Genomic DNA, 14,483 nt, shown 5'->3' with positions numbered 1-14,483 from the left:
GGCTGGCATGTGAGGGGCGTGAGTCACTCAACCGGATCAGTTGCTTAACCGCTCCCATAAGGACATGACTCCCTATTGATTTCTCCCGTCTGTCACACTTTGTTTGGGTTGGTGTTAGGGTCATTAGGCCAGGAAGAACAAATATGGCAACATCTTCATGTACACTTCCCTTTCACCTCAGCTATTAGGAAATATTGATGTACTGTATATATGAAGGATATTTATTGCTTTTTATCCCTTAAAACAAAAACATGAATTATACAATATACACCATAAGTGAGTTGTTTGGTGTGAACCAGGCCAGGACCACCACAGTGGAGCAAGGAGATGGGAGAGTGATGATGTGGGGCAGAGTGCAAACGGTGTTGAGGAGATGCCATTTATAAATGACACTGAATGCCTGTGTATACACCAAAATACTGGCTGACAAGATGTCTCCAGAAGATTGGCAGAAGAGGAATATTCCAGCACGATAGCAATCCAAAGCACACTGCTATGACCTGGCTAAATAGGTTGCCTGACTTTGATCCAATAGATAAAGGGAAAGGTAGAGCGTCACAACCCCTCCAGCAAAGACCAGCTAAAAATGGTCTCCACAGAATGGCAGGACATGCCATAAAGTGTTACCTTAAAATAAAAGATTTTAAGGTAACACTTTATTTGGATAGTCCGCATACAGACATTTTACAGATGGTTTTTGAAATTCAAGTTCAGTCTTTCTTTTTCACCTTACCCAAACCTTACCCAACCCTTAACCTTAACCATGAATTGTAGCTAACAGTTACAACAGATAGTTTGTTTATAAACTGAGCATCTGTAGATAGTCTATAGGGGACCATCCAAACAAAGTGTGACCAATTTGAATGCCAGTAATAAAAGGTGTACTGCCTTTGTTGCATTGAGTTCCTACTGTGGGGCCTGTATTTTCAATATAGTACATCTAAACTGTTATTTGTTTTATTTACAGAAGAGCAAATACTCTACTGTTCAACTAGTAAATAACGGGAAAACTGTAAGGTGATAGAATTTTAAATCATTTCACATTTACCATAGACCGACTGGTCTCCATTATTAGCATAGGGTGTTTGTTATCATCTGATGCTTTAACCCATTGCAGTGAGTTTCTGCCATCCCATGCTAATCCATAAACCACAGTCTGTGATCCTGTTCAGTCTGGGCACGATCAGACTAATCATGTAAGAATGGTATGAATTGTCCTGAGAAACAAAAGCGGATGAAGTTTTGTTTGGGAAGCCAAAGCCCTGATATCATAATGGATAAAACCATCAACTGCCAGGAATTTGCTAGGAATTTGCCTCCTCAGCATTCCAATGTTGCTCTGGTGTATAAAGACTTTTATCTTCTGGACCATTTTGTTTGACATGTTTCAACTGGACATGCTTCCCTCTTTCACTCTATCTTTCTCCCTGACCCTGTGTGTGTGTGTGTGTGTGTGTGTCAGTGACGTGCGGTGAGGTTCGTGGCTGGTGAGGCACTGACTTTCAGAGTCAGATTCAAATATATATAAACCCAAGAGAGCCGCTTAAATCACCATTCAATTGGCAGCTTGCACATTGACTACTGGTTGTTTTTCATATCAGCATTCTTTACACACACATAGGTAAGGTACATACAGTTGGCAGCTGCTAGCTTGTAATAAACTCGTGTTAATATGTGTGAATATGCACTCATGAATATGCACTCGTGAATATGAACTCGTGAATATGAACTCTTTCATACGAAGTTGCACAGGCGCCCTGAGGGTTTTTTACCTTTTCCCATTATAATTGTATGAGTTAAATCGAGGAGACTATAACATCAGCTGGATAACTAGCTATCATTTCATACAAATTGAACTCTTCCATATAAAACGTTTGTATCGCTAATTGTCCTTAGCTAGCTAATTAGCTAGCATAGCAACTAGATAACCATAGCAACCAGGAAACACAACTTTAGCTGCAATTTAAGTTTAATTTCTCAAAATCAGCTCACCAATAAAAAGCAGCCTTGGGTTCAATGTGATCACAACCACTTGTGTGATGTTAAATGGCTTCACATAGACATTAAACAATCCTAAGAGAAATAATGGGAAATCAACAGAGCAAAGGCTTACTCTGATATCAATGTAATGCTAGCAAAAGAGGGGTGAGAAGCCCCCTCTCCCCCTTGCTAATATTTAGTCTCTGCTGTTCGTCCAAAACCAAATCTATTCTTGAGGTTCCAAAAATGTTCAAAGCAATTTGGCTTTGAATGTGAGTAGTCGATGGAGTTATCTTCTGTCCCGTCGTTTGAACCATACCTTTAAGCTCCGGCATTGGTCTCCCATTATTGATCACTTCACATTTTGATTGAAAGTCCAGTTTTGGCCAGATAAATTGCTAAAACAATGGCTGAGTTTGTTGTGCATTGTGTGAAAATGTACAAGGAGTTCCTGGATGGAAGTTAAATTTGGAAAGTGGCCAAAACCAAGCGTGGTTCAGTGTAATTAACAGTTAATGAGTCTTAATCATACACAGAAATAAAGATTAGTAAGTATGTGGTGCCTTCCTGCATCTGCCTAAGATTAGCTACAGAGTAGGCCTTGTGCCTATTAGTCTTAACTATTTTGAGACTCATTAGCCATCAGTGAGTTAGTCACCTCATCTTAGTTTACAATAGCCTATAAATAGCCTGTTGCTTTTAAGCAATAATGACAAGGCAATCCGAACTGTGGCTAACCTGAGCATGAATAGTAGACCTAGACCTCTCTAAATAAGACCTCTAGATCCGTTTTGTACATGTGTTATACCAATAACTATTTTTCTAACAAATGAACTGTTATACTCTTCTGACCTGTTGTTAATCTGTATCTAAAACCAGAATTTTCGGTTTAAGATTTTTTTTCTGCGTCTGGTTTGACTTTTCTACTCTTCCTATCCATTGACAGTAGGGGCCATCTTGATGAAATCGGAGACACAACAACGCCCACTCTCAACTCGGACGGTGGACCAATAAGAATGGGACATGTTAATTTAAGGGAGGTGATAGGTCAAAGCAAACTCGTGACGATTTAGGCTCCACTCCTCATATGAAAAACGCGAATCATTTCACATCAGTCCATTCAGACTTCTGACGAACACAGAAACGAAACGCTTACGTGTATTGACAGATAATACAACTACTTCCAAAGGCTATATTTATTAGGTAAGTGTCACAAAAGTAGTATAAATAACTAACCAAATTATATATTTGTTGTATATCTGTTTCGAAAAATGCAATCCGGTTTTATGTTATTTCGCTATAGATTAGCTATAGATGCTAGATTTGCTTCCACTTTTCTTTCAGTTGCCTAATGTTTCGTAAGTGTTATCAAAGTCTTTATAGGCTCTTATAACGACTCTGGTGTTATCCATTTCTTTAAAAACATGAGTTAACCTCAATCAATGAATTTAGCAACTTGGCTAGTTAGCAAGCTTCACTGGGTTACCGACGGAGGATGGCATTTCCGCATTCAAATTGTATGGTAGTCTTAGGAATGTTTCACAGACGTTATCAATTAGCTGCAACATTGTTTTGTCTAACCTTTTGCTCGTTAAACGGCATATAATTCTGTAAAGACTCTGCAGTGATCGCTCAATAGTAGCTGTGGGGGAGGGGCAGTCTCACATCTTCTCTAATGCCAGAGGTTTCTATGGCTTTGCACCCAGAATTGAATAATTTTTGTTACAAAGACAGCCGACCTAAAGCTGTGGAAGTTACTGCCCTTGACATTTAATGTATCTGTGGGCATCTAAAGTGAGTTCATATAATTTGCACATGCTAGAATGTAACATTACTGCTTGCAGAGATCATGTAATTATCTTTATTGTCAAGTAGCATACCATTACTTTATAGGCATGTCATGTCATGTCTTGACTTGATCATGTGCGGTCCTAAATCCAATGTTTCTAGTGCCCAGTGCATCACTAGCTCATGGCCAGCCCTGAGTGGATCCAATTACAGGCTCTCCAGTGTTAGCATGTGTGTGTGTCAGTGTGCCTACGCCCCTGTCACTATCTTCCGGAAGTTCTTTTGGCCCATTTGTGTTCCTAGTGGATGGGGGAGGGGAAAGGTTAAAAGGGTTTACAAGTGTGTGTGTGTGGAGAGAGATTTGTGTGTGTGCATACTGTGCTTGTGTGTCCTCATGTTTTGGGAAGTGTTCAGTGCATATATAAACTTGCCGCCTTTTTTTCTCTTCTGCTCTTCTTCATTTGCAGATTGCCTGTCGTCAACTTCCTACCGCAGCACTAAGACTTCTTGTCACCGCCTCTTTGCATTCTTTGCCCTTTCGAAAGTCATCATGTCTCAGCAACACATTAGGTACCGATGCTCGCACTTATGTTTTTAGTCATAACGCTAAATGTTAAACAAATAACTGAAATCCTGAGTCACCGAAGCGTCTCAAATCAACACCTAAATGTAGACAGTTATTTGTAGTTTGTAGATATTGTAGTATCTACATTTTAATCTTTCTGTGAATCTCTAATGTCTGGGTTTCCCCCCCCCCCCCCCACTTCCTTGTAGCCTCCCTGCTAAGCTGATCAATGGTGGCATTGCTGGCATTGTAGGGGTCACCTGTGTGTTCCCCATTGACCTGGTAAAGACCAGGCTACAGAACCAGCGACCAGGCCAGCAAGTCTACAGGAACATGTGAGTAATATTTCTCTTTGTCCCGACATGGAGGGTTTTGGCCAGTTGTAGCCGTTGTCTTTTTAGCAGGACAATGGTGGAGGTTGAGCTCTGTGGGGGATACAGATACTGGGCGCACGTTAACTGAGGAGGCTCTTTGATCCCTGGTGCCCTTGGCTTTTGCATTCAATTTTTTTAGCAGGCTAATCCCATTGGAATGTGGGTAGTTCCCCTCCCCCATCTCTCTCTGTCTCATCGCCAGCTGCATGCCAGCGTTTGTATCTTTGGCGAGAGTGACTATGTGTCAGAGAGAATGACTTTCATTGCACTGATGGCACTTATGTTTGTATACACAAGCTTCAGAGTTCCTGGAGATAATACCATTTATCCTAATGTATTATATTTATATGTATATATGTATATTAATAAGATAATTTGCCTAAAAATAGTTTTGCTCTTTGTGTTTTCCCCGCTCTTTAGGATGGACTGCCTTATTAAAACGGTACGATCTGAGGGATTCTTTGGAATGTACAGAGGTAAGATTTACACTTGTTTAGTGATTACTTTGTCTGTGAGGTTGTTTTAGAATTTTTTTAGTAGTTTTATTCAGTGTTTTATTCGGTACATAACCGGACAGGAATATGAAACAGTGAATGATGAGGCAAGTGACAAAAAAATGGGACTTTTGACTGTAGATTATTTTTTCCATTTAATGTCCTTCCGTCTTATGCCTTGAGTTGTCCTCAGAACTGGTTTAGAGACAGGAGTGGTTACCCTAAGTAGAGAAGTATATTCAACCTGGTTATATGGACGTGCCCCTTTCTCCTTTGTTAGTTAGTTAGTTTGTTTATTGGCACAGAGGTATGTTTCACCTACACACTATGCATGCTACAGCTTCTACCAAGTAGTTGCACAAACGCTTCTTGTCTCCGTCCTTTAGACGAGAGACCTGAATGTGTGCATTGATTCTCATTGAACAGGTCTTAATAATATTGTCATGACTTGTGAGTAAGGTAATGCTAGTTTTTACAATCGTCTTGGCAATAATGCTCTGAAGTGCATTCATGTGATCCTTCATACCTGCTTAGAGACGTTGATGTGTGCTAGGATGAGGTGGGGAGGTGGGAGCCAGTTGTATGGGCTCCCGTTCTGTGAGGAATGCTGTTTGTTTGCATCTGTGTTTTTCATATTACAGACGTGGGTCCCCCTGGGAATATTGAAGGCTAGCCGATATGGCGCAGCCGGCCTGGAGGCAAATCATATAATGGTTCTTACATCGCTCTATTTCAATTAGGCACCAATGTCATTTTTATTTTACTCTTTGTTGATTTATTACTTTTTTTTTTTTATGTTCTACTTTTGTTCAGTATTTTGTTCTACTTGTTCCGTTCAGTCTCTTCGTTCCTTAGTCAGCCGACTCTTGGCTTCTCTTGTCTCTTTGTCATTTCACCCAGTCACTGTTTGTGTCTCCTCCTGTCTGACTAAACATATTTTTGCTACTGAGTTCTGGCTAGTTGTCTTGTTCTAATTTCGTTGAACTTTAACTTCTTGCGAGTTCTCACGGCTCCCTTGCCTTTGTTCTTTTGTTAAATGTTGACTGTAATGCTAGTTCGTTTACGCCTCGCTCTGAAGGCTATGGGATCTTGAGATAACCCTGATCAAGATCTGATCACTCCTTTCTGTCTGATCATTCAAGTCTGAATTGCTCTTGCATCCCCACTGTTTCCTACTCAGTTCATTCTCTCTATATACATTTTTTTTTGTTGTTGTTGTTTTATAATTATTGAGAAATATTGTGTATGATATTAATGTGTTTTATAATTATTGAGAAATATTGTGTAAGATATTAATGTCTTAATGTGTATGACCTGTTATGCAAAGATCCCCCGCCATTATCATTACAAAGTGTTAAGCCAATTTAGATATGTTCAGTTTTTTTAAATGGACACTTGGAGATGGTTCAGCATTTGAAGATCTCTGGTGTGATGGTGGTGGGGAATGTCTGATACTTGCTGTACCTGTAAATGTGTGTGTGTGTGTGTGTGTGTGTGTGTGTGAAAGAGAGATAGCTGTTCACCCTATACTATTTCTGCTTTTGCTAATCCTCCATGCTTTTGTGTTTTAGGTGCCGCAGTGAACCTAACTCTAGTCACCCCTGAGAAGGCTATCAAACTAGCCGCCAACGACTTCTTCCGCCACCACCTCGCCAAAGACGGGTAAGTACTTCTTATTGGCACGGCTCACGTCTGCTGGGAAGAATCTCCCAGTAACTCTTCTGGGAATCTCCCTCTCTGTCTTTGGATCTTTCGTAACCGCTTCCTTCACTGGCTTTGCAGGAAACGCTTGACTGTGTTTAAGGAGATGTTGGCTGGATGTGGTGCTGGCATGTGCCAAGTTGTCATCACTACTCCTATGGAAATGCTGAAGATTCAGCTTCAAGATGCTGGAAGACTAGGTAAGTGAAAATGATTCTTTTAGGAGTATATTGATAATATTTAATTGAAATTAATACCAAATAGTTGTCATTTTATTTTGAAACACTTAATCAAATAAGACGGAGGGTGGGTGTGAAGTCCTGTAATGTAACTCCTTTTTTCTCTCTCTCCTTCTCTCTCTTTCTTTCTCTTCTTCTCTCTCTCTTAGCTGCCCAGCAGAGGAAGCCAGGCATCATGTCTCCCACTAAGCTGGCTGCCACCAACACGGTGTTGAGCCGCTCCTACACGGCCAGCCCAGCTCCCGGTCGCACCGTGTCCGCCACGCAGATCGCCCGTGAGCTCCTGCAGACAAAGGGCATCCAGGGGCTCTACAAGGGCCTGGGGGCCACGCTCATGAGGTACGAAACGGCCCCCTACCATCTTAGTTGTCTCTTTGAAACCCCATTTGATTACAATGCAATAAAATACAGTCAAGCATATAAAGATGGCGTCATTGTATTTGCTGTCTCATGCACTAACGGTCTCTCTATCCTTATGTCTTGTAGAGATGTGCCCTTCTCCATGGTGTACTTCCCGCTGTTTGCTCACCTGAATCAAATGGGCCAGTCCTCGCCTGGTGGCCCCACGCCGTTCTACTGGTCCTTTGTTTCCGGCTGTCTGGCAGGCTCCACTGCTGCTGTGGCCGTCAACCCCTGTGATGGTATGCTCTGCCTCTGGTCCCAGTTTAATGCTTTAGACAGCCGAGCCGAAATAAAGAACAAAATGGATGTTTTTTTTTTGTCGACAGTTTAATATATACAGTGTAGTTTCGTAAAGTTTAGTTGAAATATACTTGGTTTTTGCATAAACATTGCTATGGTAACTTATTTTGGTTCAGCTTCATGTTTTATGTTCTCAGAAGATTATTTGGACTCCATAGATGTTGTTGGACAAAACCCCAGTTCAGAAACCACAAGCTTTTAACCCAATGAAGCACTTTTCAATGAGAATAATGTGCATGTCTGTCGTGTGTGTGTGTGTCCTTTGCAGTGGTTAAGACCCGGCTTCAGTCCCTGAGCATAGGGGCCAATGAGGAAAACTACAAGGGCGTTACGGACTGTGTCAGGTGAGGAGACACTCCACCTCTTCCAGTGAAGTTGGTGTTTCATGTGAATTTATGCTTAACCCGCTCTTCTAGTTCCTGGTCATCTGGTGTGTGTGTGTGTGTGTGTGTGTGTGTGTGTGTGTGTGTGTGTGTGTGTGTGTGTGTGTGTGTGTGTGTGTGTGTGTGTGTGTGTGTGTGTGTGTGTGTGTGTGTGTGTGTGTGTGTGTGTGTGTGTGTGTGTGTGTGTGTGTGTGTGTGTGTGTGTGTGCACGTGGTGTTAACCTTATCTCCCCTGTGCTTGCCTCTGCAGGAAGATTATGCAGCGGGAGGGGCCCTCTGCCTTCCTCAAGGGTGCCGGTTGCCGAGCGCTAGTCATCGCCCCGCTCTTCGGCATTGCCCAGGTCATGTACTTCGCCGGCGTCGGAGAGTTCATAATGGACCAGACCCCGTTCAGCCTCGTCTCTGCCTAAGGTGGAACAACAAGAGACTGCAGAATTCCTGAAGTATTTTAACAAGGAACAGGGAGAAAGAGACACTAGTGGCAGCTACACAACCACCAATTTCAAATGAAACGGAGAGGAAAAAAAAGAGCGCTCAATTATCTGATCGTTGCTTTTTGAGGGTCGCACACCTCTGCTGTCGTTGACTTCCTGTCTGATGTGTGCATGTGTGTGTGGGTGTGTGTGTGAGACTTGTCTGCACTTCCCCTTGTGGCTTCCTGGCTTGTTTGTGGGCCTCTAGCCAACGTTTGCACTTGGTGTGAAAGCCTTGCGGAGAAGCTGAGGAAGGCTTACTACAAGGGTTTATTCTCAGTGGTCCACTCTTTCTCCAGAAAGTTCTCCTCTTGGAGTTTCCCTCAGTGAGGGAGGGAAAAATGGTGTCCTTTTCAGCACGCAATAAAAAAAAAGACCTTATCAGTTATATTGCTTTTTGTATATGTTTTTAATTAAACTAAATATGTTTATTTAAATGACCACAATTGCTGATTTGTTACAGTGTTTAGACAAAGTTGTTTTTGACAGAGGTCAGGCCTTGTCTTGCAAAAACATGCAAGAATATTTTCCCTTCTGAAATTCCCTTTTTGCGTTTTGAGGATGCAATACAGTTTCATTAATGGAAGCATTTTAGCTATATTATGCATAATGTGACCATATGTAACAATACACAAGCCATTCAATCGTACCTCGTCAGACATTTCTCAAATAGTGATTGGACCAACAAGAAAAACACATTCATTTTGGTTATGGGGTCACTAAGGGTTGCATGGAAAGACACTTCTTGTGTCTCTTACATACTTGATTCATCACAGTGTTCAGAGTATGTGTGTGCTGCAATTTACTGTTAGTACTTGTTTTTTTTGTTCTTTGTTCAAGTTGAAACAATCGATGTTGCGTTCAGGTTCGCTCTCTTTTCTGTGGCACTGTCCACCTGTAGCTGTAGGTGACACCTGTCTATGTCTCTTGTCTGTGTCTAGGTATGTCTTTGCCTTAAGAGAGAATTGGCTTGTCTTTTATAATGTGAAGGGCTACTGCAGAAGAGGATGGTTCAATGGTGGCCCTTAAACTCTGCATGTTGAGCACCAACTAATGCAAATTGTGAATTTATTCCAGGTTGTGAAATTCTCACTGAAAATAACATGTCTTTTTTTTTAATTTTTTTTATTGAGATGAAATCTTTAAATAAACATGAACATTACCATGCACTGGACTCCTGAATTTATAGAAGTAGACGGGAATGCAACACAGCTCTAGTTGCTGTCTCATTGAACTACAACACATTGGTCAAAGGTTGCTCTATTATCTGGTTTGATTCAACACAATATTGTAAATATCTTTCAGTTATATAAATGGTTTGTATAAGCAACAGTACTATATAACTAAGGAATAGTGGATGACCGTGCCTGGGTTGTAGAAAATAATGTACACCGAGGTGGTGGTGGTAGTGGCAACAAAAGTAATTGGTCAGACAACTGCCACACTTGATTTATGTCATTCATGAAGTTTTATCCCTTTTGGTTGGATGTGAGTTTGCAGTTGAATCCCTTTAATGGATTCAAGAAGAAAGTTTTACCCTGGCAGTCTAAACTAGATATGGGGTCATTGGCGAACTATGAATTTGATCATGCCCCTAGGCTGCAACCACATCAAATGCTGGGGAGTGCTCAAGATGGGGGAATGGTTTGCAAGCAGACAGTGGGGGTTGGATCATCACCTATGGACATTTTGAGTTATGAGAGATCATGCGAGCCTTGTAAAATCAAACTATCCTCCAAGTTTTGGAAATAAATAGATTTCTTCTATAAAAATGAAAGGCCACAGAAAATGTTTTTCACATGAGGTAACTGTCAGAAACATCTTCAGACAAGAACTACTAAAGGTGTGTCCAGACGGCCGGACAGTGTTCATAGAGCCTGACAAATTCTCAGTGATAATTCTCAAAATGTTCAAGACATGAATCAGTCCCTCCAGGATATTACGAGGGCTTGTTGTGATTTGTTGGGGCCAAAGTGACTGAATTTGCTGTGGGAATTTGCGTTTAATAAAAATCAATCAAAAATCATGCAGACATTCCATGACTGTTTTTAATATTGCGCTCAACACTCAATTGCAATTGCAGGATATCCTTCAATCTACGTGAATTTGTGAAAACACAAGATTGTAAAATACAGGAGGAACTGATGAATGGCTGTCTCCAATTCAATTCCAATGTTTGAAAATCTAGCCTCTTTGAAGATGGTCATGGTTACACAACCAGCCATTGCAATTAACATTACAAATAGTGTCAATCCATTCCATGTCCTCATATGTACAGGTATGCCTCAGTTCAGCTAGACTGGGGCCAGATATATCCATGGGCACGTCATGGAAACACTTGTGTCTCAAATTACATTCCATGTACTCATTGGGCAGATGTTTTAATCCAATGTGACTGACAAGTGAGAAACAGTAATCAAGCTTCATAAAAAAATCGGTAGACCTAGGAGAGGGTACTAAGTGGTAAACCTACTCAGTATCACAAAGTGTAAAGAGATCAGGTGAAGAACTGCACATGAGTCAGCCACGTCAGGGTGTTGGAGGTGTTAGGAAAGGAGCGACTCCCGCTCACCACTATGACTTTAATTACGTTAAAACGTGTTTACTTATAACGTGTTAACTTGTTCTATACACAATTGTGAGTTGATCAAAATAGTTTCTGGTGCTTTTTAAATGGAAATGAGAAGTTTTTATTGCCCTCATGGTGCCTTATGTCAATTCCAGGCCACTGATGTTCACATACCCCTTAAAATCTCTCAAAGCTCAAAGCTACCACCAGACGTGCTCTACCTGTGTGACAAGCTCATCTCATGTCACAGGGAAGAATATGGCGCTATGCTCTGGTATAGTAGTGAAGGCTTGGGAATGCGAGCCTGGATACCGCGGCCAATGCGCCTTCAGCAAACAGCGCTGCTCATCTCAATGGCAGAGCTGCACAGTTGGCAGTGTGTGTTGACTCTCTAGCTGCCTTGGAGTGTGAGGTCCCATGAGGTTGTGAAAACATGTCCCGGCAACACCGCGAATCAAAGGATTCTTTGTGATTCTGGGCGAGATGCTTCTAGAATTTCCTGAAGGCCTAATCCAGACATTAATTTCTGATGTAACATTCAAAACCATCACCCACGTTGAAGTATCATATCATTATTTTTATTTCTCAAAGCAATTCATATTTAGAAACTGCTACAAAACCTCATGCTATGAAAAGCATCCATTTTTCTTTTTTTCCTTTTACATGATTAGCAAACACAAATCTACCCACTAGCCAAAGTATACACATCTTGATTACATTCCAAAAACAGACTGTCACAACATAGAGAAATTACAGTTTGACACAAAATGTACATTTCTTCACAGCAACAGTTTACACACAGAGAGAGAGAGAGAGACAGAGAGAGAGAGAGACAGAGAGACAGAGAGAAAGAGAGCATGCTTAGAACGAGCCCACATACAAGCCTGTGCCTGCCTGATACACTCCCAAAAAAAGGGTGCATTCGAGAACTGTCAGTGGTCTTGTCAGCCTATATCCAAATGAAAGGTTCTTGCTAGAACACTTTGAAGGTTCCTAGGCTGTCAGCTGTACACTGGGGTGTGCATTCATTTCCCAAAAGCATTGGTGAGCAACTACCACGGTTAAATGATAAAGAGACTTCCATCATTATGAACACTCTCCGTCTTACCACAGTGGTTGCTCAACAACGTGTTCAGGAAACACAGCCAACAACTTTGTGTGGGTAAAAAAGCTGTCTGTTGAACATTCAGGTTCCCTCTTCAGTTCAGGAACCCTCTTTTCTAGGAGTGTAAGCTGCTGAAAAGGCACAGAAAACTCTGACTTCCAGTCCAAATGCTGGAGGCCATGGGACCAGTTAAAACCCAGATTGCATAAGACTGCGGAGTGGGCCTTGGACCCGTCCCAGAGCCTGCAGCCCTTTAGGCAGCGCTGGTTACATGTGAGCAAGGGAGTTCACTTCATCTGAAACAGGCCTAGGTTACCTAGGTTACTGGGCATTTCAGTCATTCCAACTGAATTCCACACCCTGAAGAGAGTGGCTACTGACCCATCCCCCCTTACAGTGGGGGTTGAGTTTTATGAAAAGGTTACTTCAATTCTTATATGTTTTTTTTTTTTTACAGGTGTTTAAGGGGATACATAGTTTTTTTGCGGCAGATTTTGTATACACCCTCATTATGTACAGAGTTTTTGTTGAATCGAATTGCATCTTTCACTCGCCATTGTCTACTTCTGTGCTAAAAATATGGTTGGTGTGTGTGCGGGAGCGTGGGAATTCAAGTTTACATTTGAAAATCTTTCATTCAAAGTACCACTATTTTTAAAACACTTTTTTTAAGGACTGGCCTGAAAGTAGGTTAGTGAACCTTGAAAGCTGCACACGACATCCAGGTCACCAGGCCTGGACGTAGGACTGACTGACTGACTGACTGACTGACTGACTGACTGACTGACTGACTTCTGGCCAGGATTAAGTCATTAAGGTAATGGTGTTAGTATCGTATTTGCTCTCGTTGGATTAGCAGCACCAGATGATTCACGAGACTCCATGAAACCTGTCAGACGCGTCATACCTGCTACAGTGACAGTGACAGTGACAGCTTGTGTGCTTATGTAAAGGTGTCCTTTATCATGATGGTGACTTGTACTATACATTAGAATTAGACAGCTGACGCATGTAATGCATGTAACATGAGTCACGAGTGAAGGCAGTTACGAAATGTGTGAAGAAGGCTGGTTATGGCACACAGTTGCAGCTGAGTAGTGGGGGAGAGGAAACGACACGTGTGGAGGGAATGACAAACGCGCGAGGACTGAAACGAGCCGTCTAATTTGAGATATTTACAACCATATTTGTCCACATTTCGGTGTGTGACATTTTACAGAGATATTCACCATGACAGTGGTCACGGGCCTCTACCTAGAGGTGCCTGAGGTACAGAAAGCGAGAGTCCGACATCGGGTGTTCCCTCACTCTAAGCCAGTGCTTTTCAAACCAACTCCTGGACAAAAACGTCTATCTATCCCTGCTCCAAGCACACCTGACTGACGTCAGCGTAATTGTAACGCTCTTGACTGGCTGAATCGTCTGTCATCAAGTGTCCCATAGACAAGCTCAGCCAGGCGGGCAGAGCAAGGGAGAGATGGATAACAGAGAGCAGGATTGAGAAGCACTAGAGTCAGCTCGTGTCACTAGAGAGCCGTCGTCGTCGTCCCCCCGTCCCCCCACCCCCGGTTAATAAATTGTGCTTCTGTGCTGAGAAGACGTCTGACAAAAACAGTCTTCATGAGGACTTTTACCATCTGAACCTCAGCTATATGTACAGTACAGTAGGCACCTCTGTCTACAAATACAGTAGGCAGACTACGCTTGTGGAGGAGTGAGAACTGAGTGACTGCTGTGGTGTGCCAACTGCAACGCACAAGACAAGCCGAGGGAATAAATTAGTTTGGTTGGGTGTTGGGGGTCAGGGGGGATGGGAAAGGGGGGTCGAGGGCAGCTTAGTGTGAGTCCAGTCCAGCTTTTAGGAAAACCACTGCGGCAGTGTGTCTCCTCCGAATGATGTCATCAGACCCCACACACACCACTGAAACAAACCCCTCTGAATGAATAAGGACGTGTTGAAGTGTGTTTTTGTGCTGTGGTTTGTTATGAAAGAACCCCCCCCCCCCTCCTCCACCTCAAAGTCCAGATGGGATGCCCCACCCCACTGGGAATCTAGATTAGATGGTGAGGTCGGGACAGCCCAGGCTGAGGCTGAAGACGGGTATGGGAT

The 14,483-nt window shown here is 42.3% G+C and overlaps 1 protein-coding gene across 1 annotated transcript; it reads left to right on the top strand.

Moving 5' to 3' along the window:
* Positions 1–2,334: 2,334 nt before the first annotated feature.
* slc25a55a (solute carrier family 25 member 55a) lies at positions 2,335–9,866 on the top strand. The gene is made up of 10 exons (XM_012836746.3): positions 2,335–3,183; positions 4,236–4,338; positions 4,543–4,668; positions 5,128–5,183; positions 6,773–6,863; positions 6,984–7,102; positions 7,291–7,480; positions 7,628–7,782; positions 8,112–8,187; positions 8,477–9,866. Exons 2-10 carry the CDS (start codon positions 4,319–4,321, stop codon positions 8,634–8,636), a joined length of 993 nt encoding a protein of 330 aa, XP_012692200.1. The 5' UTR covers positions 2,335–3,183; positions 4,236–4,318; the 3' UTR covers positions 8,637–9,866.
* Positions 9,867–14,483: the final 4,617 nt, after the last annotated feature.

This window comes from Clupea harengus, chromosome 5 (genome assembly GCF_900700415.2).
Source record: "Clupea harengus chromosome 5, Ch_v2.0.2, whole genome shotgun sequence".
In the NCBI taxonomy this organism is placed as follows: Eukaryota; Metazoa; Chordata; class Actinopteri; order Clupeiformes; family Clupeidae; genus Clupea; species Clupea harengus.
Note: the sequence above shows the minus strand (reverse complement) of the source record. Positions and strands in the feature narration are given on the sequence as shown.